Source organism: Scyliorhinus canicula, chromosome 9 (genome assembly GCF_902713615.1).
Source record: "Scyliorhinus canicula chromosome 9, sScyCan1.1, whole genome shotgun sequence".
NCBI lineage: Eukaryota > Metazoa > Chordata > Chondrichthyes > Carcharhiniformes > Scyliorhinidae > Scyliorhinus > Scyliorhinus canicula.
In genome coordinates, this window is record NC_052154.1 from 359,860 (window position 1) to 384,984 (window position 25,125).

Sequence of the window (25,125 nt, forward strand, 5' to 3'; positions counted from 1 at the left end):
GCGTGTCCGGGGAGGGGGGGGCGCGTGTCGGGGAGGGGGGGTGTGTCCGGGGGGGGGGGGTCGGGGAGGGGGGGGGGTGTCCGGGGGGGGGGGGGTTCGGGGAGGGGGGGGGTTCGGGGAGGGGGGGGGGTTCGGGGAGGGGGGGGGGGGGTTCGGGGAGGGGGGGGGTTCGGGAGGGGGGGGTTCGGGGAGGGGGGGGGGTTCGGGGAGGGGGTTCGGGGAGGGGGGGGTTCGGGGGAGGGGGGGGTTCGGGGGAGGGGGGGGTTCGGGGGGAGGGGGGGGGGTTCGGGGGGGGGGGTTCGGGGAGGGGGGGGGGTTCGGGGGGGGGGTTCGGGGAGGGGGGGTTCGGGGAGGGGGGGTTCGGGGAGGGGGGGGGGTTCGGGGAGGGGGGGGGTTCGGGGAGGGGGGGGGGTTCGGGGAGGGGGGGGTTCGGGGAGGGGGGGGGGGTTCGGGGAGGGGGGGGGGTTCGGGGAGGGGGGGGGTTCGGGGAGGGGGGGGGTTCGGGGAGGGGGGGGGTTCGGGGAGGGGGGGGTTCGGGGAGGGGGGGGTTCGGGGAGGGGGGGGGGGGTTCGGGGAGGAGGGGGGGGGTCGGGGAGGAGGGGGGGTTCGGGGAGGAGGGGGGTGGTTCGGGGAGGAGGGGGGGGGTGGTTCGGGGAGGAGGGGGGGTGGTTCGGGGAGGGGTTCGGGGAGGGGGGGGGTTCGGGGAGGGGGGGGGTTCGGGGAGGGGGGGGTGTTCGGGGAGGGGGGGGTGTTCGGGGAGGAGGGGGGGGGGTGTTCGGGGAGGAGGGGGGGGGGTGTTCGGGGAGGAGGGGGGGGGGTGTTCGGGGAGGAGGGGGGGTGTTCGGGGAGGAGGGGGGGTGTTCGGGAGGAGGGGGGGGTGTTCGGGGAGGAGGGGGGGGTGTTCGGGGAGGAGGGGGGGGTGTTCGGGGAGGAGGGGGGGGTGTTCGGGGAGGAGGGGGGGGGTGTTCGGGGAGGAGGGGGGGGTGTTCGGGGAGGAGGGGGGGTGTTCGGGGAGGAGGGGGGGTGTTCGGGGAGGAGGGGGGGTGTTCGGGGAGGAGGGGGGGGTGTTCGGGGAGGGGGGGGGGTGTTCGGGGAGGGGGGGGGGTGTTCGGGGAGGGGGGGGGGTGTGGGGGGGGGGGGGGGTGTTCGGGGGGGGGGGGGGTGTTCGGGGAGGGGGGGGGGTGTTCGGGGGGGGGGGGGTGTTCGGGGGGGGGGGGGGTGTTCGGGGGGGGGGGTGTTCGGGGGGGGGGGGTGTTCGGGGGGGGGGGGGGTTCGGGGAGGGGGGGGGTTCGGGGAGGGGGGGGGGTTCGGGGAGGGGGGGGGTTTCGGGGAGGGGGGGTGTTCGGGGAGGGGGGGGTGTTCGGGGAGGGGGGGGGTGTTCGGGGAGGGGGGGGGGGGTTCGGGGAGGGGGGGGGGGGTTCGGGGAGGGGGGGGGGGGGTTCGGGGGGGGGGGGGGTGTTCGGGGAGGGGGGGGTGTTCGGGGAGGGGGGGGGGTGTTCGGGGAGGGGGGGGGGTGTTCGGGGAGGGGGGGGGGGTGTTCGGGGAGGGGGGGGGGGTGTTCGGGGAGGGGGGGGTTTCGGGGAGGGGGGGGTTCGGGGAGGGGGGGGTTCGGGGAGGGGGGGGGTGTTCGGGGAGGGGGGGGGTTCGGGGAGGGGGGGGTTTCGGGGAGGGGGGGGTTTCGGGGAGGGGGGGGTTCGGGGGGGGGGTTCGGGGAGGGGGGGGGTAACAGGATGGACGGGCCCAATGCTCCCAGTTTTGATGGAGAACCCGAAAGGAACAGCACGGAGTGCGAGGGGCCGAGTGGCCGGAGTGCGAGGGGCCGGAGTGCGAGGGGCCGGAGTGCGAGGGGCCGAGTGGCCGGGGCGCGAGGGGCCGAGTGGCCGGAGCGCGAGGGGCCGAGTGGCCGGAGCGCGAGGGGCCGAGTGGCCGGAGTGCGAGGGGCCGAGTGGCCGGAGTGCGAGGGGCCGAGTGGCCGGAGTGCGAGGGGCCGGAGCGCGAGGGGCCGAGTGGCCGGAGCGCGAGGGGCCGAGTGGCCGGAGCGCGAGGGGCCGAGTGGCCGGAGCGCGAGGGGCCGAGTGGCCGGAGTGCGAGGGGCCGAGTGGCCGGAGCGCGAGGGGCCGAGTGGCCGGAGTGCGAGGGGCCGAGTGGCCGGAGTGCGAGGGGCCGGAGCGCGAGGGGCCGAGTGGCCGGAGTGCGAGGGGCCGGAGTGCGAGGGGCCGAGTGGCCGCAGTGAGGCTCAGCCCCGCTTACCCTCCAGGGTCACCTCCCTGCCGGCCTTCTTGAGGGCCTGCACCGCCTGGTCGTGCGTGGCGTGGCGCAGGTCGGCTCCGTTCACGGCCAGGATGGCGTCGCCCACGAAGAGGGCCCCGGTGCGCTCGGCCGCCAGGCCGCGGAAGATTTTGGAGATGAGGATGGGCATGCGGTTCTCGCGGCCGCCCTTGATGCTGATGCCCAGGCCGCCCGCCTCCTGCTTGAGTACGCGGACGGTGCGGAGGCGCTCGGCCTCCCCGGGGCCCGGCCCAGGGCTCCCCGCCTCAGGGGGCAGCAAGGCGGCGGCCGCCAGGCCCAGGGCCGGGCTCATGTGCACCGGGCTGGCGCTCCGCGGGGATCCATTGGACAGCCCGTCCCAGGCCTCCGGCTCCTCGTTGCTCAGCCTCAGCCCCTCAGGCCGCAGCTCGGCTGCCGCCCGGAGCCACCCGCGGTCCCGGAGGAAGAGCTCGAGCGGCCCGGCCCGAACCGCCATCGCGCGGGGCAACCGGGAGCCAATCACAGCGGGGCGAGGAGAACCAATCAGAGCGGGGCACTTGGAACCAATTAGAGCGGGGCCCGGGGAGCCAATTAGAGCGGGTCCGGGGAGCCAATCAGAGCGGAGCCCGGGGAGCCAATTAGAACGGGACCGGGGGAGCCAATCAGAGCAGGGGAATGGGAAGCAATCAGAGCAGGGCAAGGGGAACCAATCAGAGCGGGGGCCAGGGAAACCAATCAGAGCGGGGGCCAGGGAAACCAATCAGAGCAGAGCCAGAAGAGCCAATCAGAGTGGAGCCAGGACAGCCAATCAGAGCGGGGCCCAGGAAGCCAATCACAGCGGGGCGTGGGGGGAGGCTATTCAGACCGGTGCCCATCCAATCCGTGAGAAGTCTTACAACATCAGGTTAAAGTAAAACAGGTTTGTTTTGAATCACTAGCTTTCGGAGCCCTGCTCTCGGATAGCATGGTAGCATTGTGGATAGCACAATTGCTTCACAGCACCAGGGTCCCAGGATCGATTCCGGCTTGGGTCACTGTCTGTGTGGAGTCTGCACATCCTCCCCGTGTGCGTGGGTTTCCTCCGGGTGCTCCGGTTTCCTCCCATTCAACTTGAAAATGAAAATCGCTGATTGTCACGAGTAGGCTTCAATGAAGTTATTGTGAAAAGCCCCTAGTCGCCACATTGCCCTTAAAGTCCAAAATTGCCCTTAGTGTTGGGTAGGGTTACTGGGTTATGGGGATAGGGTGGAGGTGTTGACCTTGGGTAGGGTGCTCTTTCCAAGAGCCAGTGCAGACACAATGAGCCAAATGGCCTCCTGCACTGTAAATGCTATGATAATCTATGATTCTATGCTCCTTCCCTCAGGTAAATGAAGAGGTATGTTCCAGAAACATATATGTTTACATATATATCCAGATATGTTTCGGGGCAGCACGGTGGCGCAGTGGGTTAGCACTGCGGCCTCACGGCGCTGAGGTCCCAGGTTCGATCCCGGCTCTGGGTCACTGTCCGTGTGGAGTTTGCACATTCTCCCCGTGTTTGCGTGGGTTTCGCCCCCACAACCCAAAAACGTGCAAGCTAGGTGGATTGGCCACTCTAAATTGCCCCTTAATTGGAAAAATGATTGGGTACACTAAATTTAAAAAAAAAAGAAGATATGTTTCTGGAACATACCTCTTCATTCACCTGAGGAAGGAGCAGCGCTCCAAAAACTAGTGAAATGAAACAAACCTGTTGGACTTTAACCTGGTGCTGTAAGACTTCTTACTGTGCTCACCCCAGTGGCATCTCCTCATCATGACATCCAATCAGAGCGGAGCTCGGGGTGGCCAATCAGAACAGGGCTCTGACTGCCAATCAGAGCGGGGCACCAGGCAGCCAATCAAAGTGGGGCCCAATGGAAGCGGGGTCTACTGGACTGAAACAGCACTTTGGCCCATCGTATCTGTGCTGGTCAGGAACACCCAGCTCACCATTCCCATCCCATTGATCCTCTATCCCTCACCTTGTTGGTCCTGCCCAAGTCCATCACACAAACAAAGAACAGTACAGCACAGCACAGGAACAGGCCCTTCGGCCCTCCAAGCCTGCGCCGACCATGCTGCCAGTCTGAACTAAAATCTTCCAAAATTTGCCGCTGCTCAGCCCGTCCACATCGCCCTGTAATCGAAGGCAATCCTCCTCACTATTTACCACCCCAACAATTTTTGGATCATAGAAAATAGGAGGCGGCTATTCGGCCCTTCGAGCCTGCTCCACCATTCTTTATGATCATGGCTGATCATTCAACTCAATACCCCAGTCCCACTTTCTGCCATATCCTTTGATTCCCTTCACCCCAAGTGCGATATCTGGACATTCTGAATTCTCCCTGTGTACCCGAACAGGCTCCATAATGTGGCGACTAGGGGATTTTCACAGTAACTTCATTGCAATGTTAATGTATGCCTACTTGTGACACTAATAAAGATTATAGATTATTGAACTGCTTCTTAAAACCATACAATATTTTGGCATCACCTATTTCCTGTAGTAATGAATTCCACAGGCCGACCACTCTCAGGGTAAAGAAAATTCTCATCGTTGTCCTAAATGCCCCGTATCAATATTATATTCCTGATAATGACTTCAGCTGACTCCATCCATTGAAAAAAAAGTGGTTTGTCATGTATAAAAGATCCAATACCACTTTTGGAGATTTTAAATGTTAAATTAAAACATTTATTAACAAAAAAGTTAAACATGATCAGTTGGTTAAATTTAGTCTTCCAGCATTTCCCAAAGAAATTCTACTTAGCTAGACTTACAGATAAACAGCTTTTTCCAGGCAACAGTCCCTATGGATTCTTAATATATAAAAATTCCAATTATTACCGCAAGGCACCCATTGTTGCTAGATGGAAGGTATTTCACAGGTATTCTTTCTCACTTGACAATGAAAATCCAAAGCTTATAACAAACCCTTGCTCTCTGGAACGAACATTTCTCTGGAGGCTGCTTACTTCACAGGTCTGACCAACTGCAAGCACACTCTTCAGGTATCACATGGCCCGTCTACCTTGGAGTTCTCAATCGTTTCTTAAATATGTTCTCGCTCTTTCATCTTTAAACCCATTGTCCTTGAGGTTTCTTTGGAAGTTACCTTTCCCAGAATATAAAAACCTTTCATGTTGTCTTCATGGACACTACTTTTGGGAAAAATAAACTTCCTAACATTGATTTATTCATTTATGATCTTTGCCAGTTTTAAACCTTCATTTTGCTTCTCTTTAGAAATTCACCAAGTAAACACAAACCTTCTGTATCTCCTCATGCAATTTTCCATTCAGGTTGTATTGTACCCCATCTTACCGTTGCTCGTCTCCACTTCACAATGCCTGCTTTTACACTTAACCCGTTGGTGATTTAAACCTTGCAATCTGTCTTCAACCTTAGTCACACATACATATAGCACGCTTCACAGAACCCCTCAGTAACACTGAAAAAATTGATAATTTCCTTTCCAATGCAAAACTGGATCAAGTATTTTTAAAAAGCTAATTGTGCATTTTAATCTGGAAGATGGTGGACTTTGGTGTCCCCTAGGAACACTGCTAGGATCAGTTTTATGATGCACATAAATAACTTGCACATGGAAATGTGCAGAATAGAATTTCAAATGTTGTTGATAGTGCCTAAGCTGGAGGTGCAATAGGCCATGGATGGGCTGGCAGAATAGGCAAACAGGTGGGACCGAGTTTTATGGCCCGGCCATGGCACATCTACACCCTCTCCACCCAGTGAATGCAATGGGCCATTTATATTGCCGTTTACTTCGGCCTGACTGTAAAATCCCCCCAGGCAGGAGGGACGGGCTGGAAATCCTGGCCATGGAATTTAATACAGATAAATGAGATGAAGTATTTTGGCAGAATAGGGAGCTGCAGTATAGGCTGAATGGTACAGTGTCTTAAAGTGGAACAGGGGGACCATGGGATCTATATGAACAGATCCCTGAATATGTACAAAAGCAGGGAAGTCCTGCTGAAACTTTACAAAGCTCTGGTGAGACAACAGCTAGCAGTGTCCAGTTCTGGTCACCACACTTGAGGAAGGGTACGAGGGATATTGAGAGGGTGCAGAGGGGATTTATCAGAATTGTTCCAGGGATTGGAGATTTTAGCTGTGAGGTTAGTTTGGAGAAGCTGGGGTTGTTCACCAAGCAGCAAAGGAGATTGAGGGGGAATTTGATAAATGTCTACAAGATTATGGCTATTTTAGATGAGTTAGTCAAAGAAAAGTTGACGGTACAGAGACTAGTGGACACAGATGTAAGGTTTTTGGTTAAGAGATACAGCAGTGATGCAAGGAACTTTTTAATCTAGTGAGTGGTGGAGCTGGGACTCATCGAGGGTAATGGAATTAGAGATTATTAATGATATCAATAGGGAATTGAAAGAGTATTTTAGGGAAATCAACTTGTAAAGCTATGGGGACAGAGTAGGGGAATGGAACTCACTGGAACATTCTATGGAGAGCTGGCATGAACTCAATGGGCCAAATGGCCTCTTTCTGCACAGTAATCTCAAACACACGACTACCTAAGCAGTCCTGTCCTTCAGAATGCAGGCTATCCAAAGCTGCAATGTCCATCATGGACGCTACAATCCCATTCTCTCTTCTTAGTTCCCTGTTAATGTATTGCACTTTAAAGCATTAAATTGACCTGAGGCCTTTCCCTCCAGTACCCACCAGATCATAGACCCCCCCCCCCCCCGCGGACACAGTCCCACCTCATGGTTCACATTCAGCCCCATGTTGCATCATCACAGCTAGAACATAGAACAGTACAGCACAGAACAGGCCCTTCGGCCCTCGATGTTGTGCCGAGCAATGATCACCCTACTCAAACCCACGTATCCACCCTATACCCGTAACCCAACCCCCCCCCCTTAACCTTACTTTTTTAGGACACTAAGGGCAATTTAGCATGGCCAATCCACCTAACCCGCACATCTTTGGACTGTGGGAGGAAACCGGAGCACCCGGAGGAAACCCACGCACACACGGGGAGGACGTGCAGACTCCGCACAGACAGTGACCCAGCTGGGAATCGAACCTGGGACCCTGGAGCTGTGAAGCATTTATGCTAACCACCATGCTACCGTGCTGCCCCCGCACCTTCTCCACAACTCCATCTTCAACAGCAATAAACCAGGCGGCCATTTCCACGGAGTTTCATTATTCTAAGCTCCCCCAAATCAGTATCCTGAATCACCGCTCCCCACTTGGCCTTCTCATTTTAACTGCAAAACTATGTTCATCTTAAGTCAGCCAAATGCAATTTGCAATTCCTTATTTCACTGGATCTACCATGGTTCAGCATTTCCACTTGACAAGCTCAGTTTTGCTATATTATAATCTGAATGAAAACAGACCCCCTTCATACAGGTGCTGCGCAGAAGGGTAAAATAACCAGGCGAAGCAGGAATGCCGAACACACTGTACACACTCCTGTGACATACATGTTACACTGGAGGTTATTGTGAAGTAATGGAACAGGTCAACTTGGAAACCGGAGTTAAGGTTCTCCATTAGTGGGCAACCCTAGAACATCCCATAATGCAACAGGCGTACTGGAGGATTTCATGGCAGCGGTGAAAGGTCAATCAAATTCGATTCAAAGTGACCATTGCTCCCTGAGGTTAAACTTAGAAAGTGGGGAGAGTAACGCGAGTCATGCTGGACAATGCCACAGCTGTAGTTTTAATACATTTATTTAATATAAAATATTACAAGTTCAAAGCTCCAATGTAATGTATAAGAACAGTTCAATCGGTAATCCAAAAGATCCTGAAGCTAAAGGAATAACGATAGAACTAGCACGAACTCGGTCGCAGGTTTCATTTACGTGGCAAACTTCTTCTGTCGGACTGGCGCAGGCAGCTGTGCATTAATCTCCATCACAGGACGTTCCACAACCACAAGACAACCATCAGAGAGGAGATCAACAAACAGCAGAGGCTGCAGAGAGAAAGAGTAAGATTCAGGGACTCTGACCACTGACAGATCACTGAGAAAGAAATCTAACTGAAAAATAACACCCAGACCAAATCCTCAACCGGAACAGTGCGTCTCTGTCGCTGCCCTGACTGCACTCCTGTCGCTGCCCAGGGCCCTGACTGCACTCCTGTCGCTGCCCAGGGCCCTGACTGCACTCCTGTCGCTGCCCAGGGCCCTGACTGCACTCCTGTCGCTGCCCAGGGCCCTGACTGCACTCCTGTCGCTGCCCAGGGCCCTGACTGCAACTCCGTCTCTGCCCAGAGCCCTGACTGTGTCTCAGTGACTGCCTCGGGGCCCTGACTGTGTCTCAGTCACTGCCTCGGGGCCCTGACTGTGTCTTAGTCGCTGCTTCGGGGCTCCGACTGTGTCTCAGTCGCTGCCTCAGGGCCCTGACTGTGTCTCAGTCGCTGCCTCGGGACCCTGACTGTGTCTCAGTCACTGCTTCGGGGCTCCGACTGTGTCTCAGTCGCTGCCTCGGGACCCTGACTGTGTCTCAGTCACTGCCTCGGGGCCCCGACTGTGTCTCAGTTACTGCCTCGGGGCCCCGACTGTGTCTCAGTCACTGCTTCGGGGCTCCGACTGTGTCTCAGTCGCTGCCTCGGGGCCCTGACTGTGTCTCAGTCACTGCTTCGGGGCTCCGACTGCGTCTCAGTCACTGCCTTGGGGCGCAGACTGCGTCTCAGTCACTGCCTCGGGGCGCGGACTGCGTCTCAGTCACTGCCTCAGGGCCCTGACTGTGTCTCTGTCGCTGCCTCAGGGCCCTGACTGCGTCTCCGTCGCTGCCTCGGGGCCCTGACTGCGTCTCCGTCGCTGCCTCGGGGCCCCGACTGTGTCTCTGTCACTGCCTCGGGGCCCTGACTGCGTCTCAGTCACTGCCTCAGGGCCCTGACTGTGTCTCTGTCGCTGCCTCAGGGCCCTGACTGCGTCTCCGTCGCTGCCTCGGGGCCCCGACTGTGTCTCTGTCACTGCCTCGGGGCCCTGACTGCGTCTCAGTCGCTGCCTCGGGGCCCCGACTGTGTCTCTGTCACTGCCTCGGGACCCTGACTGCGTCTCCGTCGCTGCCTCGGGGCCCTGACTGCGTCTCAGTCGCTGCCTCGGGGCCCTGACTGCGTCTCCGTCGCTGCCTCGGGGCCCTGACTGTGTCTCAGTCACTGCCTCGGGGCCCTGACTGTGTCTCAGTCACTGCTTCGGGGCTCCGACTGCGTCTCCGTCCCTGCCTCGGGGCCCCGACTGCGTCTCAGTCGCTGCCTCGGGGCCCTGACTGCGTCTCAGTCGCTGCCTCGGGGCCCCGACTGCGTCTCTGTCGCTGCCTCGGGGCCCCGACTGCGTCTCTGTCGCTGCCTCGGGGCCCTGACTGTGTCTCAGTCACTGCTTCGGGGCCCCGACTATGTCTCAGTCACTGCCTCAGGGCCCTGACTGCGTCTCCGGGGCCCTGACTGTGTCTCTGTCGCTGCCTCGGGGCCCCGACTGCGTCTCCGTCCCTGCCTCGGGGCCCTGACTGTGTCTCAGTCACTGCCTCGGGGCCCTGACTGCGTCTCAGTCGCTGCCTCGGGGCCCTGACTGCGTCTCAGTCACTGCCTCGGGGCCCTGACTGTGTCTCTGTCGCTGCCTCGGGGCCCTGACTGTGTCTCAGTCCCTGCCTCGGGGCCCTGACTGTGTCTCTGTCGCTGCCTCGGGGCCCTGACTGCGTCTCCGTCGCTGCCTCGGGGCCCTGACTGCGTCTCCGGGGCCCTGACTGCGTCTCAGTCGCTGCCTCGAGGCCCTGACTGCGTCTCAGTCACTGCCTCGAGGCCCTGACTGCGTCTCAGTCGCTGCCTCGGGGCCCTGACTGCGTCTCAGTCGCTGCCTCGGGGCCCTGACTGTGTCTCAGTCGCTGCCTCGGGGCCCTGACTGCGTCTCAGTCGCTGCCTCGGGGCCCTGACTGTGTCTCTGTCGCTGCCTCGGGGCCCTGACTGTGTCTCAGTCACTGCCTCGAGGCCCTGACTGCGTCTCAGTCGCTGCCCCGGGGCCCCGACTGTGTCTCCGTCGCTGCCTCGAGGCCCTGACTGCGTCTCAGTCGCTGCCCCGGGGCCCTGACTGCGTCTCCGTCGCTGCCCCGGGGCCCTGACTGTGTCTCCGTCGCTGCCTCGAGGCCCTGACTGCGTCTCAGTCGCTGCCCTGGGGCCCTGACTGTGTCTCCGTCGCTGCCTCGAGGCCCTGACTGCGTCTCAGTCGCTGCCCCGGGGCCCTGACTGCGTCTCTGTCGCTGCCTCGGGGCCCTGACTGCGTCTCAGTCGCTGCCTCGGGGCCCTGACTGCGTCTCTGTCGCTGCCTCGGGGCCCCGACTGTGTCTCAGTCGCTGCCTCGGGGCCCTGACTGTGTCTCTGTCGCTGCCTCGGGGCCCTGACTGTGTCTCCGTCGCTGCCTCGGGGCCCCGACTGCGACTCAGTCGCTGCCTCGGGGCCCTGACTGTGTCTCAGTTACTGCTTCGGGGCTCCGACTGCGTCTCTGTCGCTGCCTCGGGGCCCTGACTGTGTCTCAGTCGCTGCCTCAGGGCCCTGACTGTGTCTCTGTCGCTGCCTCGGGACCCTGACTGCGTCTCTGGGACCCTGACTGCGTCTCCGGGGCCCTGACTGTGTCTCAGTCGCTGCCTCGGGGCGCGGACTGTGTCTCTGTCGCTGCCTCGGGGCCCTGACTGCGTCTCCGTCCCTGCCTCGTGGCCCTGCCTGCGTCTCCGGGGCCCTGACTGCGTCTCCGGGGCCCTGACTGTGTCTCTGTCGCTGCCTCGGGGCCCCGACTGCGTCTCCGTCGCTGCCTCGGGGCGCAGACTGTGTCTCCGTCACTGCCTCGGGGCCCTGACTATGTCTCTGTCGCTGCCTCGGGACCCTGACTGCGTCTCCGGGGCCCTGACTGCGTCTCCGTCGCTGCCTCGGGGCGCGGACTGTGTCTCTGTCGCTGCCTCGGGGCCCTGACTGCGTCTCCGGGGCCCTGACTGCGTCTCCGGGGCTCTGACTGTGTCTCAGTCGCTGCCTCGGGGCCCTGACTGCGTCTCCGTCACTGCCTCGGGGTGCGGACTGCGTCTCCGTCACTGCCTCGGGGCCCTGACTGCGTCTCAGTCGCTGCCTCGGGGCCCTGACTGCGTCTCTGTCGCTGCCTCGGGGCCCTGACTGCGTCTCAGTCGCTGCCTCGGGGCCCTGACTGCGTCTCAGTCGCTGCCTCGGGGCCCTGACTGCGTCTCCGTCACTGCCTCGGGGCCCTGACTGCGTCTCCGTCGCTGCCTCGGGGCCCTGACTGCGTCTCTGTCGCTGCCTCGGGGCCCCGACTGCGTCTCTGTTGCTGCCTCAGGGCCCTGACTGTGTCTCCGTCGCTGCCTCGGGGCCCTGACTGCGTCTCCGTCACTGCCTCGGGGCCCTGACTGCGTCTCAGTCACTGCCTCGGGGCCCTGACTGTGTCTCTGTCGCTGCCTCGGGGCCCTGACTGCGTCTCAGTCACTGCCTCGAGGCCCTGACTGCGTCTCCGTCGCTGCCTCGGGGCCCTGACTGCGTCTCAGTCACTGCCTCGGGGCCCTGACTGTGTCTCTGTCGCTGCCTCGGGGCCCTGACTGCGTCTCAGTCACTGCCTCGAGGCCCTGACTGCGTCTCAGTCACTGCCTCGGGGCCCTGACTGTGTCTCCGGGGCCCTGACTGCGTCTCTGTCGCTGCCTCGGGGCCCCGACTGCGTCTCCGTCGCTGCCTCGGGGCCCTGACTGCGTCTCCGTCGCTGCCTCGGGGCCCTGACTATGTCTCCGGGGCCCTGACTGTGTCTCCGGGACCCTGACTGCGTCTCTGTCGCTGCCTCGGGGCCCTGACTGCGTCTCCGGGGCCCTGACTGCGTCTCCGGGGCTCTGACTGTGTCTCAGTCGCTGCCTCGGGGCCCTGACTGCGTCTCCGTCGCTGCCTCGGGGCCCTGACTGCGTCTCAGTCGCTGCCTCGGGGCCCTGACTGCGTCTCTGTCGCTGCCTCGGGGCCCTGACTGCGTCTCAGTCACTGCCTCGGGGCCCTGACTGTGTCTCCGGGGCCCTGACTGCGTCTCTGTCGCTGCCTCGGGGCCCCGACTGCGTCTCCGTCGCTGCCTCGGGGCCCTGACTATGTCTCCGGGGCCCTGACTGTGTCTCCGGGGCCCTGACTGCGTCTCTGTCGCTGCCTCGGGGCCCTGACTGTGTCTCCGGGGTCCTGACTGCGTCTCCGGGGCCCTGACTGCGTCTCCGGGGCCCTGACTGCGTCTCCGGGGCCCTGACTGCGTCTCCGGGGCCCTGACTGCGTCTCCGGGGCCCTGACTGCGTCTCCGGGGCCCTGACTGCGTCTCCGGGGCCCTGACTGCGTCTCCGGGGCCCTGACTGCGTCTCTGTCGCTGCCCTGACTGCATCTCCATCACTGCCCCGGGCCCAGCGGGGATCAATGCCAGCCGGCGACAATGTCAGAATCGAGGCCTGTACTGTTCCTCAGGTAAGCCTTTTGGTGCAACTTCTGGTGACATTTTGGGCCTCCAGCTATAAAGATATTGAGGTTGGAAGAGCTGCAATGTGAATCCAATAGGATTGTAGCTGGGATGAAATGTCAGAGAGATTAAAGTTCTTTCCACAAGAGTTGCCAAAATGGGGGCTGACCCAATAGTGTCACTCACATTATAAAGGCTCAAAATAATGATGGAGTTTTCCTCCCTGATTAATGTAGACGCCAAGCTCCTGGCAAAGGTACTGGCGGGTAGAATGGAGGACTGTGTACCGGAGGTGATTGGGGAGGATCAAACGGGGTTTGTGAAAGGTAGGCAGCTGGCGGCCAACCTGAGAAGATTACTTAATGTGATAATGATGCCCCCAGTGAGTAGGAAGGTGGAGGTAGTGGTGGCTATGGACGCCGAGAAGGCCTTTGACCGGGTGGAGTGGGACTATCTATGGGAGGTGCTCGGACGGTTTGGATTCGGGGAGGGATGGTGGATTGGATCAAACTATTATATCAGGCCCCGAGGGCCAGCGTCAGGACCAACAGAGAAGTGTCGGAGTATTTTAGGTTGTACCGAGGGACCAGACAGGGCTGCCCGCTCTCCCCGCTGCTGTTTGCGCTGGCCATAGAGCCGCTGGCGATTGCACTGAGAGCCGCAGAGGGTTGGAAGGGGATGGTGAGGGGCGGGGTTGAACATACGGTTTCTCTTTATGCAGACGACCTGCTCCTGTATGTGTCGGACCCAGTGGCCGGGATGGGAACTATACTGGGAATACTGAGGAAGTTCGGCCCGTTCTCAGGATACAAATTAAATACGGTCAAGAGTGAAATGTTTGTGGTCCAGGCAAGGGGCCAGGAGAACAGATTGAGGGGGCTACCATTTAGGCTGGTTGAGGAAAATTTCCGGTATTTGGGAATCCAGGTGGCACGAAACTGGGGCAGGCTGCATAAGTTAAATTTGGCCAGGGTGGTGGAGCAAATGAAGGGAGAGTTTCGGAGATGGGATGCACTCCCGCTGTCGCTGGCAGGGAGGGTGCAGACTGTAAAGATGACAATCCTCCCTCGATTTTTGTTTATTTTTCAGTGCCTCCCGATCTTTATCCCACAGTCCTTCTTCAAAAGAGTTACCGGGCTGATCATGAGCTTTGTCTGGGCGGAAAAATCCCCGCGGGTGAAGAAGGCGATGCTGGAGAGGAACCGCAGCGAGGGAGGGCTGGCTTTGCCGAGTCTGATCAATTATTACTGGGCGGCCAACATCGCTATGATAGGAAGTGGATGGTGGGTACGGGGTCTATTTGGGAGCGGGTGGAGGTGGCTTCGTGCAGGGGCTCCAGCTTGGTAGCCCTGGTCATGGCTCCTCTACCGCTGCCGCCGGCCAAGTACACCACCAGCCCGGTAGTGGTGGCGACCCTGCGGATATGGGGCCAGTGGAGGAGGCATGTGGGGGAGATGGGGGCGTCTATCTGGGCGCCAATCTGCGACAACCATCGGTTTGCCCCCGGGAGTATGGATGGGGGGCTCCGAGTATGGCGGCGGGCGGGGGCGGGAAGGGTGGGTGATATGTTCCTGGAAGGGAGCTTTGCGAGTTTGAGGAGCTTGGAGGAGAAATTTGGGTTGGTGAGGGGAAATTATTTTAGATACCAACAGTTGCGGGACTTTGTTCGTAGACAGATCCCATCTTTCCCACGCCTCCTGCCAATGGGGATCCTCGACAGAATAGTCTCTCGGAGGGAAGAAGGGGAGGGTAGAGTCTCGGGTATATATAAGGTGCTCATGAGGGAGGAAGGGTCCCAGACAGAGGAACTGAAACTTAAATGGGAGGAGGAGCTAGGCGGGGAAATGGAGGATGGGCTGTGGGCAGAGGCCCTGAGTAGGGTATATTCTACCGCGACATGTGCTAGGCTCGGGCTGATTCAATTTAAGGTCGTTCACCGGGCCCATATAACGGTGGCTCGGATGAGCAAATTCTTCGGGATAGAGGACAAATGCGCTAGGTGTGCGGGAGGACCAGCGAACCACGTGCACATGTTTTGGGCATGCCCTAAGCTGAGGGGGTACTGGGAGGGATTTGCGGGGTCATGTCCCGGGTGCTAAAAACAAGGGTGGTGATGAGTCCAGGGGTGGCAATTTTTGGGGTTTCGGAGGACCCGGGGGTCCAGGGGGAGAAAGAGGCCGATGTCCCTGATAGCCCGGCGACGAATACTATTGGCGTGGAGGGACTCAAAGCCCCCGAAGACTGAGTTGTGGCTTGCGGACATGTCGAGTTTCCTGGGTATGGAGAAAATTAAGTTCGCCTTGAGGGGATCTGTGCAGGGGTTCGCCCGGAGGTGGCAACCATTTATTGACTTATTTGCGGGAGAATGAGCGTCAGCAGGGGGTTGGGGGGGGGGGTAGAGTAGAGTAGGAGGGAAAATATGGCGGGTAGTACCGGTGGGAGAGGAGCGGGCTTGTGCAATATGTTATGATTGAAGTATTGAAAGTACATGGATGTTTGCACATTTTTGCCTTTTTTGCTTTCTTTCTGATGATGTCTGTAACTGCTTATAAAGCCAAAAACGACCTCAATAAAATTGTTTATTAAAAAAAAAATAATGATGGAGTTTTCGACTGTTTCCTTATGTCACGGAGCCAAGACAATCAGTGAAATAAATGTAAATGGAATTTAGAGACAGAATGGGGAATTAGAATTGGATTAGACGGGACGCGAGTGGTGTTCGAGGACTGGAGGAAAATCCTGCAACAACTGGTTAGTCAGGAAAACCTTTCGATACAAACTGAGAAAATATTAATCACAAATTGAAAAAGTAAAAATATTGATGAATAAAAGACAGGCCAGCAGGGCGAGAGACACTGAAGGAAGTGGAAGAGGCATTATCGCAGCACAGTGATCAACTCACCTCGATGAGGAAGGAGCTGCGGAGGGTGATAGAGACCAACAAGGGTCTGCGAGCCAAAATGGAAGACCTGGAAAACAGATCCAGGCGGCAGAATCTAAGGATCGTGGGGCTGCCCACCGGGGTGGAGGGCCCGAGGCTGACGGAGTATTTTGCCACAATGTTGGCGGAGCTATTGGGGGAGGGGGACAATCCCTCCCGATACGAACTGAATCTGGCTCATAGGTTGTGGAGGCCTAAACCAAAGGCGAGTGAGCCGCCAAGAGTAGCGACTGTTTGTTTCCGTAGGTACCACGTGAAGGAGAAGGTCCTGTGCTGGGCAAAGCAGAAGCGGGAGGTGCAGTGGGCTGGTGCTGGTATACACATATACCAGGACTTTACGGTGGAGTTGGCAAGGAGACGGGCGGCCTTCGGCCGAGTGAAGACTGCACTGTATAACAGCAAGGTGCGGTGCGGCATAGTGTATCCAGCTAAGATGAGGGTCACCGGCAAATCCAAAGACTTTTATTTTGAAACGGTGAAAGAGTGGAGATGTTTGCAAAAGCAGAAGGGCTGAAGCAGAATTGAGAAATGGGACTGAGGACTGGTCTTATACTGAGGGTAGGGGGTTGGTAAGAGAGTATGTAGCTGTGTGTAGCTTTATCTTTTCACTACATGTTTCTGTATGTACTAAATGAGTCAACACTGTCTTTTGGGACAAGGTAAGAGTTGGGACTTTCCTTTGCAATGAAGGTTCTTTGGGGCTTGGGTGTGTATGCTGGAGTTGTGTGCTGAAGGGGATTTCTTGATTTTCCCGGGACCGGGCAGAGAGGAAGGAGACCCAGGCGGGGGCCTCCACTCTGGCCGGTTTAAGTCAGCCAGTGAACGGGAGTGAGGTGTCACAGGTGGTGAAGGCAGTCAAGAAGGCATACGGCATGCTTGCCTTCATTGGCCGGGGCATTGAGTATAAGAATTAGCAAGTCATGTTGCAGCTGTATAGAACCTTAGTTAGGCCACACTTGGAGTATAGTGTTCAATTCTGGTCGCCACACTACCAGAAGGATGTGGAGGATTTAGAGAGGGTTCAGAAGAGATTTACCAGGATGTTGCCTGGTATGGAGGGCATTAGCTATGAGGAGAGGTTGAATAAACTCAGTTTGTTCTCACTGGAACGACGGAGGTTGAGGGGCGACCTGAAAGAGGTCTACAAAATAATGTGGGGCATAGACAGAGTGGATAGTCAGAGATTTTTTCCCAGGGTAGAGGGATCAATTACTAGGGGGCATAGGTTTAAGGTGTGAGGGACAAGGTTTAGAGGAGATGTACGAGGCAAGTTTTTTACACAGAGGGTAGTGGGTGCCTGGAACTCGCTGCCGGAGGAGGTGGTGGAAGCAGGGCCGATAGTGACATTTAAGGGGCATCTTGACAAATACATGAATAGGATGGGAATAGAGGGATACGAACCTAGGAAGTGTGGAAGATTTTAGTTTAGACGGGCAGCATGGTTGCACAGGCTTGGAGGGCCGAAGGGCCTGTTCCTGTGCTGTACTTTTCTTTGTGCTTTGGTGGGAGGGGCTGCAGCCATCAGAGCCTGGTAAAACAGGTTTCGGTGAGTCTAGCTGGGGTGAAAAATTGGGGGAAGGGACCGATACTGGGTGAGGTGTTTTTAAGAGGAAGTGGAGGGGAGGAATCTGTGTGTGTGTATGTGTGTGTTGGGGGGGGGGGGGGGGGGGGGGGTGTTTACAATTCATGGGTGTCATTCATTGTACACTTTCGGAGATTAGATGGCCTTGAATATTAGTGGGGGTGGACTATATTTGTTAATGGTGACCAGGTGCGATTCCGGATTCCTTTTTTGGGTTTTTTAAAATTTGATGCTTATATTGTCATGCGGGCTGTGTGGGGGTTGGTGGGAGGATGGGATCGAGGTGGGAGGATTGATGACAGTCGAGTAACTTATATTTTGAATGTGAATTTTGAAAGGTTTTTGACAATGTACAACATAATGGGTGCGTGGGTTTCCTCCGGGTGCTCCGGTTTCCTCCCACAGTCCAAAGATGTGCGGGTTAGGTGGATTGGCCATGCTAAATTGCCCGTAGTGTAAGGTTAATGGGGGGATTGTTGGTATACGGGTAACGTGGGTTTAAGTAGGGTGATCATTGTTCGGCACAACATCGAGGGCCGAAGGGCCTGTTCTGTGCTGTACTGTTCTAAATCTAAATAATAGACTTGTTAATAAAATTGAAACACATTGGATTAAAGGGATAGTGGCAGTATGGATAGCTGTTTTTCAGGCTGGAGGGAAGAGATGTCTAATTTTACTTTGTTTTGTGTGGCCTGTTAGTTGCAGACTCTTTAAGATGAATGAGGATTGGACGTGTCCCAGGCTGTTTGATGCAGCCTTTGGAGTTTTCCGGTTGCTCCTGCAGTAATGCACCTGCACAGTTTATCGGGAACACTTGGAGGAATCATGCAATGATCTTCCCAAGAGGTTGGTGTTGGGACCGCTTCATTTTTTGATAAACATTAATGACCTGAGCAGAAGTTCAAAGTGTGAAAATGATACAAAACTGAGGAATATAGTAAATACTGAGCCTGATAGCAAGAGATGGCAGGAGGTCACTTCCCATGAAAGACATGGCTGGTAAAATGGCCTGGCATATCGCAGATAAAATTTAACACAGAATTATCAAGTGATTTGTTTTTGTAGGAGGAATGATTTGATGCAATATTAAAGAAAACAGAGCCTGCATTTATCTAGCACCTTTCACCACCTCAGGTCATCGCAAACCACTTTACAGCCAATAAAATGCTTAATGAAAAGTTATGCATGAATGAGAATCACTGTTTGCACAAACTACAATGTGACAATGGAATGAAAATCGCTTAGTCATAGTAGGCTTCAAATGAAGTTACTCTGAAAAGCCCCTAGTCGCCACATTCCGGCGCCTGTTCAGGGAGGCTGGTACGGGAATCGAACAATGCTGCTGGCCTGCTTGGTCTGCTTTCAAAGCCAGCAATTTAGCCCTGTGCTAAACAGCCCGTTGTGAGCAGAAAATCTAATTTTTTTTTAAATTTAGAGTACCCAATTAATTTTTCCAATTAAGGGGCAATTTAGCGTGGCCAATCCACCTAGCCTGCACATCTTTGGGTTGTGGGGGCAAAAGCCACGCAAACATAAGGAGAATGTGCAAACTCCACATGGACAGGGACCCGGAGTCAGAATCAAACTTGGGATCTCAGCGACGCAAGACTGCATTTATTATTATTAATAGAGGGACAGAGTACAAAAGCTAGAAAGTTCTGCTAAACCTTTATAAATCCCTTAGTCCTCAGCTGGACTTTGGTGTTCAGCTCTAGGCACTGCACTCTAGGAAGGATGTCAAGAGTTTGGAGAGAGGGTGCAGAGGAGATTTATTAGGAAAGTACCAGGGATGAGGGACTGCAATTATGTAGAGAGAGACTGGAGAAGCTGGGATTGTTCTTGTTTGTGCCGAGAGGGTTAATGGCTACTCAATGTGACAGATTGCACTAGTTCACATCTGAAATACCAGGTGGTTTGTTCCTGTCCTGGAATGTTGTACAAGTTTCTCAATCTCACCTTGAATTTCTTACAGATTTTGAATGCATGCTCCTGGGCCTTGCGAGCTTTTCCAGACAGGCCTCTCAGTACTTCCTGGTTATGGAGATTTGATTGTCCAGTCGGAAAACGCTAGGAGAAAATCAACAAAAATTAATCTCGAGTAGAAATGCTTCAAAGTATAAAAGTGTAAGATGGGGGAGCTGGGAAAGGTAGGTGCAGGGGAGGGGATGGTAAGTAGATCAGGAGATTGAAGAGGAGGAGATGAATTCTGTTGAGCGGGATGAGGTGGTGGGCAGGCAGGTTAGTGATGAACTGGAGGCTGGGCATTCTGGCCAGGACACTTACCAGCAACTGGTCAATGATACAAAACATGTATGTATCATGAATAATAAACTGTGTGGACACTTTTGGGTTAAATGTCACATGTGTGACAGGCGTATCCCGTTCAACCCAGTTTGGGTGCAGACCCCGTTGCTGCAGGGCACGGCTCCACTCAGTGTACCTTTTCTCACTGATGCTGAATTCAAAAATCTGGGGAGAAAAATGTGGAATATCAGCCCTGAGCTAGAATGATACACAACAGAAAAAAGGACATTTGGCCTGTTGTGTCGACTGCTTATTTTTCTTCATTCTTTTCTATGAATTTAGAGTACCCAATTCATTTTTTCTAATTAAGGGGCAATTTCGCGTGGCCAATCCACCTATCCTGCACATCTTTTGGGTTGTGAGAGCGAAACCCATGCAAACACGGGGAGAATGCGCAAACTCCACACGGACAGTGACCCAGAACCGGGATCGAACCCGGGACATCAGTGCCGTGAGGCAGCAGTGCTAACCGCTGCGCCACCGTGCAGCCCTTGTGTCGACTCCTTTGGTAGATTTACCCAATTCATACGACCCCCCCCCCCCCCCCCTCCCTTACTCCAGTTCTTTCCCCAGAGCTCTGTAAATCTTTTCCTTCAATTATAATCCAGTTCCTTTTGGAAAGTTCCTGTTGAAGTTGCTTCTACCAGGTAACTCACTGCACAGGTGTTTGCTCAGCAGGTAACTCTCTGCGCAGGTGTTTGCTCAGCCGGTAACTCACTGTGCAGGTGTTTGCTCAGCCGGTAACTCACTGTGCAGGTGTTTGCTCAGCCGGTAACTCTCTGCGCAGGTGTTTCTTCAGCAGGTAACTCTCTGCGCAGGTGTTTGCTCAGCAGGTAACTCTCTGTGCAGGTGTTTCTTCAGCAGGTAACTCTCTGCGCAGGTGTTTCTTCAGCCGGTAACTCACTGCGCAGGTGTTTGCTCAGCAGGTAACTCTCTGTGCAGGTGTTTGCTCAGCAGGTAACTCTCTGCGCAGGTGTTTGCTCAGCAGGTAACTCTCTGCGCAGGTGTTTGCTCAGCAGGTAACTCTCTGTGCAGGTGTTTGCTCAGCAGGTAACTCTCTGTGCAGGTGTTTGCTCAGCAGGAAACTCTCTGTGCAGGTGTTTGCTCAGCAGGTAACTCTCTGTGCAGGTGTTTGCTCAGCAGGTAACTCTCTGTGCAGGTGTTTCTTCAGCCGGTAACTCTCTGTGCAGGTGTTTCTTCAGCAGGAAACTCTCTGTGCAGGTGTTTGCTCAGCAGGTAACTCACTGCGCAGGTGTTTCTTCAGCCGGTAACTCTCTGCGCAGGTGTTTGCTCAGCAGGTAACTCTCTGTGCAGGTGTTTGCTGAGCAGGTAACTCTCTGTGCAGGTGTTTGCTCAGCAGGTAACTCTCTGTGCAGGTGTTTGCTGAGCAGGTAACTCTCTGTGCAGGTGTTTGCTCAGCAGGTAACTCTCTGCGCAGGTGTTTGCTCAGCAGGTAACTCTCTGCGCAGGTGTTTGCTGAGCAGGTAACTCTCTGTGCAGGTGTTTGCTCAGCAGGTAACTCTCTGTGCAGGTGTTTCTTCAGCCGGTAACTCTCTGCGCAGGTGTTTGCTCAGCAGGTAACTCTCTGTGCAGGTGTTTGCTGAGCAGGTAACTCTCTGTGCAGGTGTTTGCTCAGCAGGAAACTCAGTGTGCAGGTGTTTCCTCAGGACACCTCTGGCTCTTTAGCCAATCAGCTTAAATGTCTGCTCTTTGAACACGTAGAACATACAGTGCAAAAGGAGGCCATTCGCCCATCGAGTCTGCACCGACCCACTTAAGCCCTCACTTCCACCCTATCCCCGTAACCCATCCTAACCTTTTTTTCACCCACTAAGGGCAATTTATCATGGCCAATCCACCTAACCTACACGTTTTTGGTTTGTGGGAGGAAACTGGAGCACCCGGAGGAAACCCACGCACACACAGGGAGAAAGTGCAGACTCCGCGCAGACAGTGACCCAGCGGGGAATCGAACCTAGGACCCTGGTACTGTGAAGCCACAGTGCTCACTTGTGCTACCGTGTTCTGGTTCCTTATCTTTCTGCCACAGGAAAGTTTCTCCTTATTCACTTCAATTAAAATGACGAGTAGTTTATCAAATCCCCTCTCGACATTCTCTGCTCCAAGGACAACAATTACAGCCTTTCCAGTCTCTTTACAATAATCAAATTCCCTCACCCCTGGTAATATCCGAGTAAATCTTCTCCACCCTCTCTCTCCCCTGCCATTCTTCCAGACGTTCGGTGCCCAGAATTCAACAAAATGCAGCAGTTGAGGTCGAAACAGAATTTTCCAAAAATTCATCACACCTCCGTTTAGAAAACTAAGGAACCATTATCTTCTCAACCTGTCCTGCCACCTTCAAAGATTTATTTGGGTGCATCCTCAGATATTTCCACGGCTTCAATGCTCTTCCAAAAAGGTAATACTCAGAATTGGTATAATACTACAGCTGTGGCCTGAGCAATGTTTATAAAGATTTAGCAGAATTCCTTCATACTGGGACCCGGGTTCAATTCCTGCCTCGGGTGACCACAGGTTAGGTGGATTGGCCATGCTATATTGCCCCTTAGTGTCCAAAAGGTTAGGTTATGGGGATAGAGGTGGGAAGTGGGCCCAGGTAGGGTGTTCTTTCAGAGGGTCAGTAAAGACCAAATGGGCTGAATGGCCTCCATCTGCACAGTAGGAATTCTATGGTTCTTTCCCCCATGCCCATGTTGCTGTGACACTTTTACAATTGCACCATTTTGTACATTTTGTCTCTCATTCTTCTGTCAAAATGTATCACGTCACACTTTTCGGCTTTAAAGCTGCTGTGCCACGTGTTTGCCTATTTTGTCTGCCTGGCTATCTCCTCCTGAAGCCTATTACTTTACTCATTGTTTACCATGTTGCCAGGTTTTGGGTCACCTGTTAAACTTTGAAAGGATAGCAGAGAATGAGACAGCCAGGTCCACAGATAGGACGCCATCAATGTGGACTGTGTTCGCACTTGGCTACAGAGGGTCATACCTGGTGATCTGCATGAACAGTGATCAGGTTGTTGGTTTGTGGATTAATGGCGATGGCAGTGGGGAGTTGATTATAGACTGGAACTGTGCAGTAATGCTGAAAGGAAGAGGAATCCATCAGTGAAGAGTCACAAGCCTAGCAGACACCCAACTCTCCCTCCCCACCAACACCTGCCCCTCCTTCCCCTCCCACTCCATGCCCCCACCCTCCTGACACCACCTCTTTCCCCATCCTCCATCTCCGACTGATACCAGCACCTGCCTGAACACCTGTGTCAAGCCCCCCCATATCCGTAATCACCGTCACTGCCCTTTACCTCGGCATTACCCTGTTACCCCTCATTAACCTCCATCATCAACACTCCCATACCCAACCTTACCATGTGTTATCCCCTCCAATAACCCAAGTACCCTCCATCACTATAAACTCATACTCAGCTTTACCCTCTGTCACCATCCCAGGCATTGCCAACTCTGACCCTCACACCTAGGATTATATCTCTGCCACCCTGATAACTGAGCTCTGTCACCCCCTTACATTGTCATTACCCTGGTGAATTTGGTCCCCACCTTTAACTGCTTCAGGTTATAGATGCTGATTTCACAGCCGTAATTCGCAGCTGCCAGCCAGTTACCATCTGCACTCGCTGCCAACAGGTGAACAGCCTCGAGGGAACCTACAGAAACACAAAGCGAAAGTCTGTATCTGACACAAAAAAACAAAAGACCGTCCAAATTTGTTCAACAGTCCCGCAGTGAGTCAGCACCTTCAGGAGCTGTCCCCCAGTGAGAGTCAGCACCTTTGTGGTGTTGTGCGAAGCAAATAATGGCATGATGGGAAAACTAGTCAAGTTTCTTGGTACAATGAAATTCAAACTGACTTTGCATAACCTAAAGCACAAATACAAGCAGAAAAGGTCAACATGACCTACAAACTGGCTGGCTCTGTAAACTTGATAACACTAACTCGTCATAACCCAAAGCAGTCTAAATATGACAAGATAGGCTAGAACTCGTCTCTTACCATACTTAAACAAGTCTGCTCCGTTTCTTAAACATGCGATCAAAAGACAAGATAATGATATGAGACCCCGAGTCCTCAAAGGTCAGCAAGGTGACGCCAGTTTTATGATATTGCTTATGTTTTACTTTTGATCAAATTCCTGACCAAGCTGTATTCACGTTATCTTGATTCTATAATGTATAAATATTTGACTGCGCACCGACTCCAAGTTTCAGCCATTTCTGCATGCAATTGTAATTCGCAAATAAAGCCTTGTTTTGTTTTCTTAACGAGTGTTGTTGAATCTTTCTATCACAGTCCAGAAGCGGGAAAAATATTGACTACAACATTTGGCGCTGCGAGAAAAAAAACCAATATCCTGAGTGATCTTCCGTGAGGGACTGAGAAAAAGTGATCGAAGCCACGACCGGAGTAAAGAGACAGACGCCGGCACAAGGTAAGATTAACCTTGGTCTCTCTCTCGGATCTGTGCTGCGACCCCTTATCACTGACGGAAGTAACTAAACAGGTGACGGTGCTCAAATCTAAATTTGACTGTGAGTAGAGTGTTTAGGGTCAGGGACCCGATTGTTGTTTACCTTGGGTCAGGGACCCGTTTGTGATTAGCCTCAGGTCAGGGAGCTCTTGATCTTGTTTTTAAATCTGGATCAGGTTTATACAGGCTTAAGTTTTGGGTCAGGGACCCTCTGTGAGTAAGTTTTGGGTCAAGAACCCTGTGAGTAAGTCTTGGGTCAGGGACCCTTCAATTTGATTTGGTACCAGGGAATTTTTTTTTGAACATTTTTTTGCCTGGGGCACATTTTACTGACATTATGGGACATACTTTAGATAAAACCAGGGGCAATTCCCCTCTATTTTTCATGTGTTCAGAAACCCCTTCTCAAGAACGTAATTTTTGAAGATTATCTGCAGCGCTGCTTTAAACAATAAATTAGGTAACGATATCTGGCCACTAGGTGACACAGGGCACTTGGAACTACGATAATTGTATTGTTGCTGAAAGCGGGAAAAATATTGACTACAACACCTTCAGGAACTGTGTCCCAGTGAGGGTCAGCACCTTCAGGAACTGTCCCCCAGTGAGAGTCAGCACCTTCAGGAACTGTGTCCCAGTGAGAGTCAGCACCTTCAGCAATTGTCCCCCAGGGAGAGCGTGAGCACCTTCAGGAACTGTGTCCCAGTCAGAGTCAGCATCTTCAGGAACTGCGTCCCAGTGAGAGTCAGCACCTTCAGGAACTGTGTCCCAGTGAGAGTCAGCACCTTCAGGAACTGTGTCCCAGTGAGAGTCAGCATCTTCAGGAACTGTATCCCAGTGAGAGTCAGCACCTTCAGGAACTGTGTCCCAGTGAGAGTCAGCACCTTCAGGAACTGTGTCCCAGTGAGAGTCAGCACCTTCAGGAACTGTGTCCCAGTGAGAGTCAGCACCTTCAGGGGAAGCACTGAATGTTGCCCCATCTATTGGATGGCATGACACAGTTTGAACATGTGCAGAAGGAAGTATCCTGACATTGGCAGCCA

At 55.0% G+C, this 25,125-nt stretch overlaps 2 protein-coding genes across 2 annotated transcripts in view; both read right to left on the reverse strand.

Annotated features, from left to right (window-relative positions):
• The window catches only part of sntb2 (syntrophin, beta 2), a 62,129-nt gene extending 59,372 nt beyond the window's left edge, over positions 1-2,757 (reverse strand). The window contains exon 1 of the mRNA XM_038806156.1: positions 2,251-2,757. Within this exon, the coding sequence (XP_038662084.1) occupies positions 2,251-2,743 (493 nt within the window). The 5' untranslated portion in view covers positions 2,744-2,757. The remainder of the gene's footprint in view (positions 1-2,250) is intronic.
• Positions 2,758-7,979: 5,222 nt separating this feature from the next.
• Positions 7,980-25,125, reverse strand: part of utp4 (UTP4 small subunit processome component) — a 39,713-nt gene continuing 22,567 nt past the window's right edge. The window contains exons 11-15 of the mRNA XM_038808427.1: positions 23,154-23,260; positions 22,585-22,680; positions 19,552-19,737; positions 19,225-19,335; positions 7,980-8,251 (exon numbers count right to left, since the gene is read on the reverse strand). Coding sequence (XP_038664355.1) covers positions 8,135-8,251; positions 19,225-19,335; positions 19,552-19,737; positions 22,585-22,680; positions 23,154-23,260 — 617 coding nt within the window. The 3' untranslated portion in view covers positions 7,980-8,134. The remainder of the gene's footprint in view (positions 8,252-19,224; positions 19,336-19,551; positions 19,738-22,584; positions 22,681-23,153; positions 23,261-25,125) is intronic.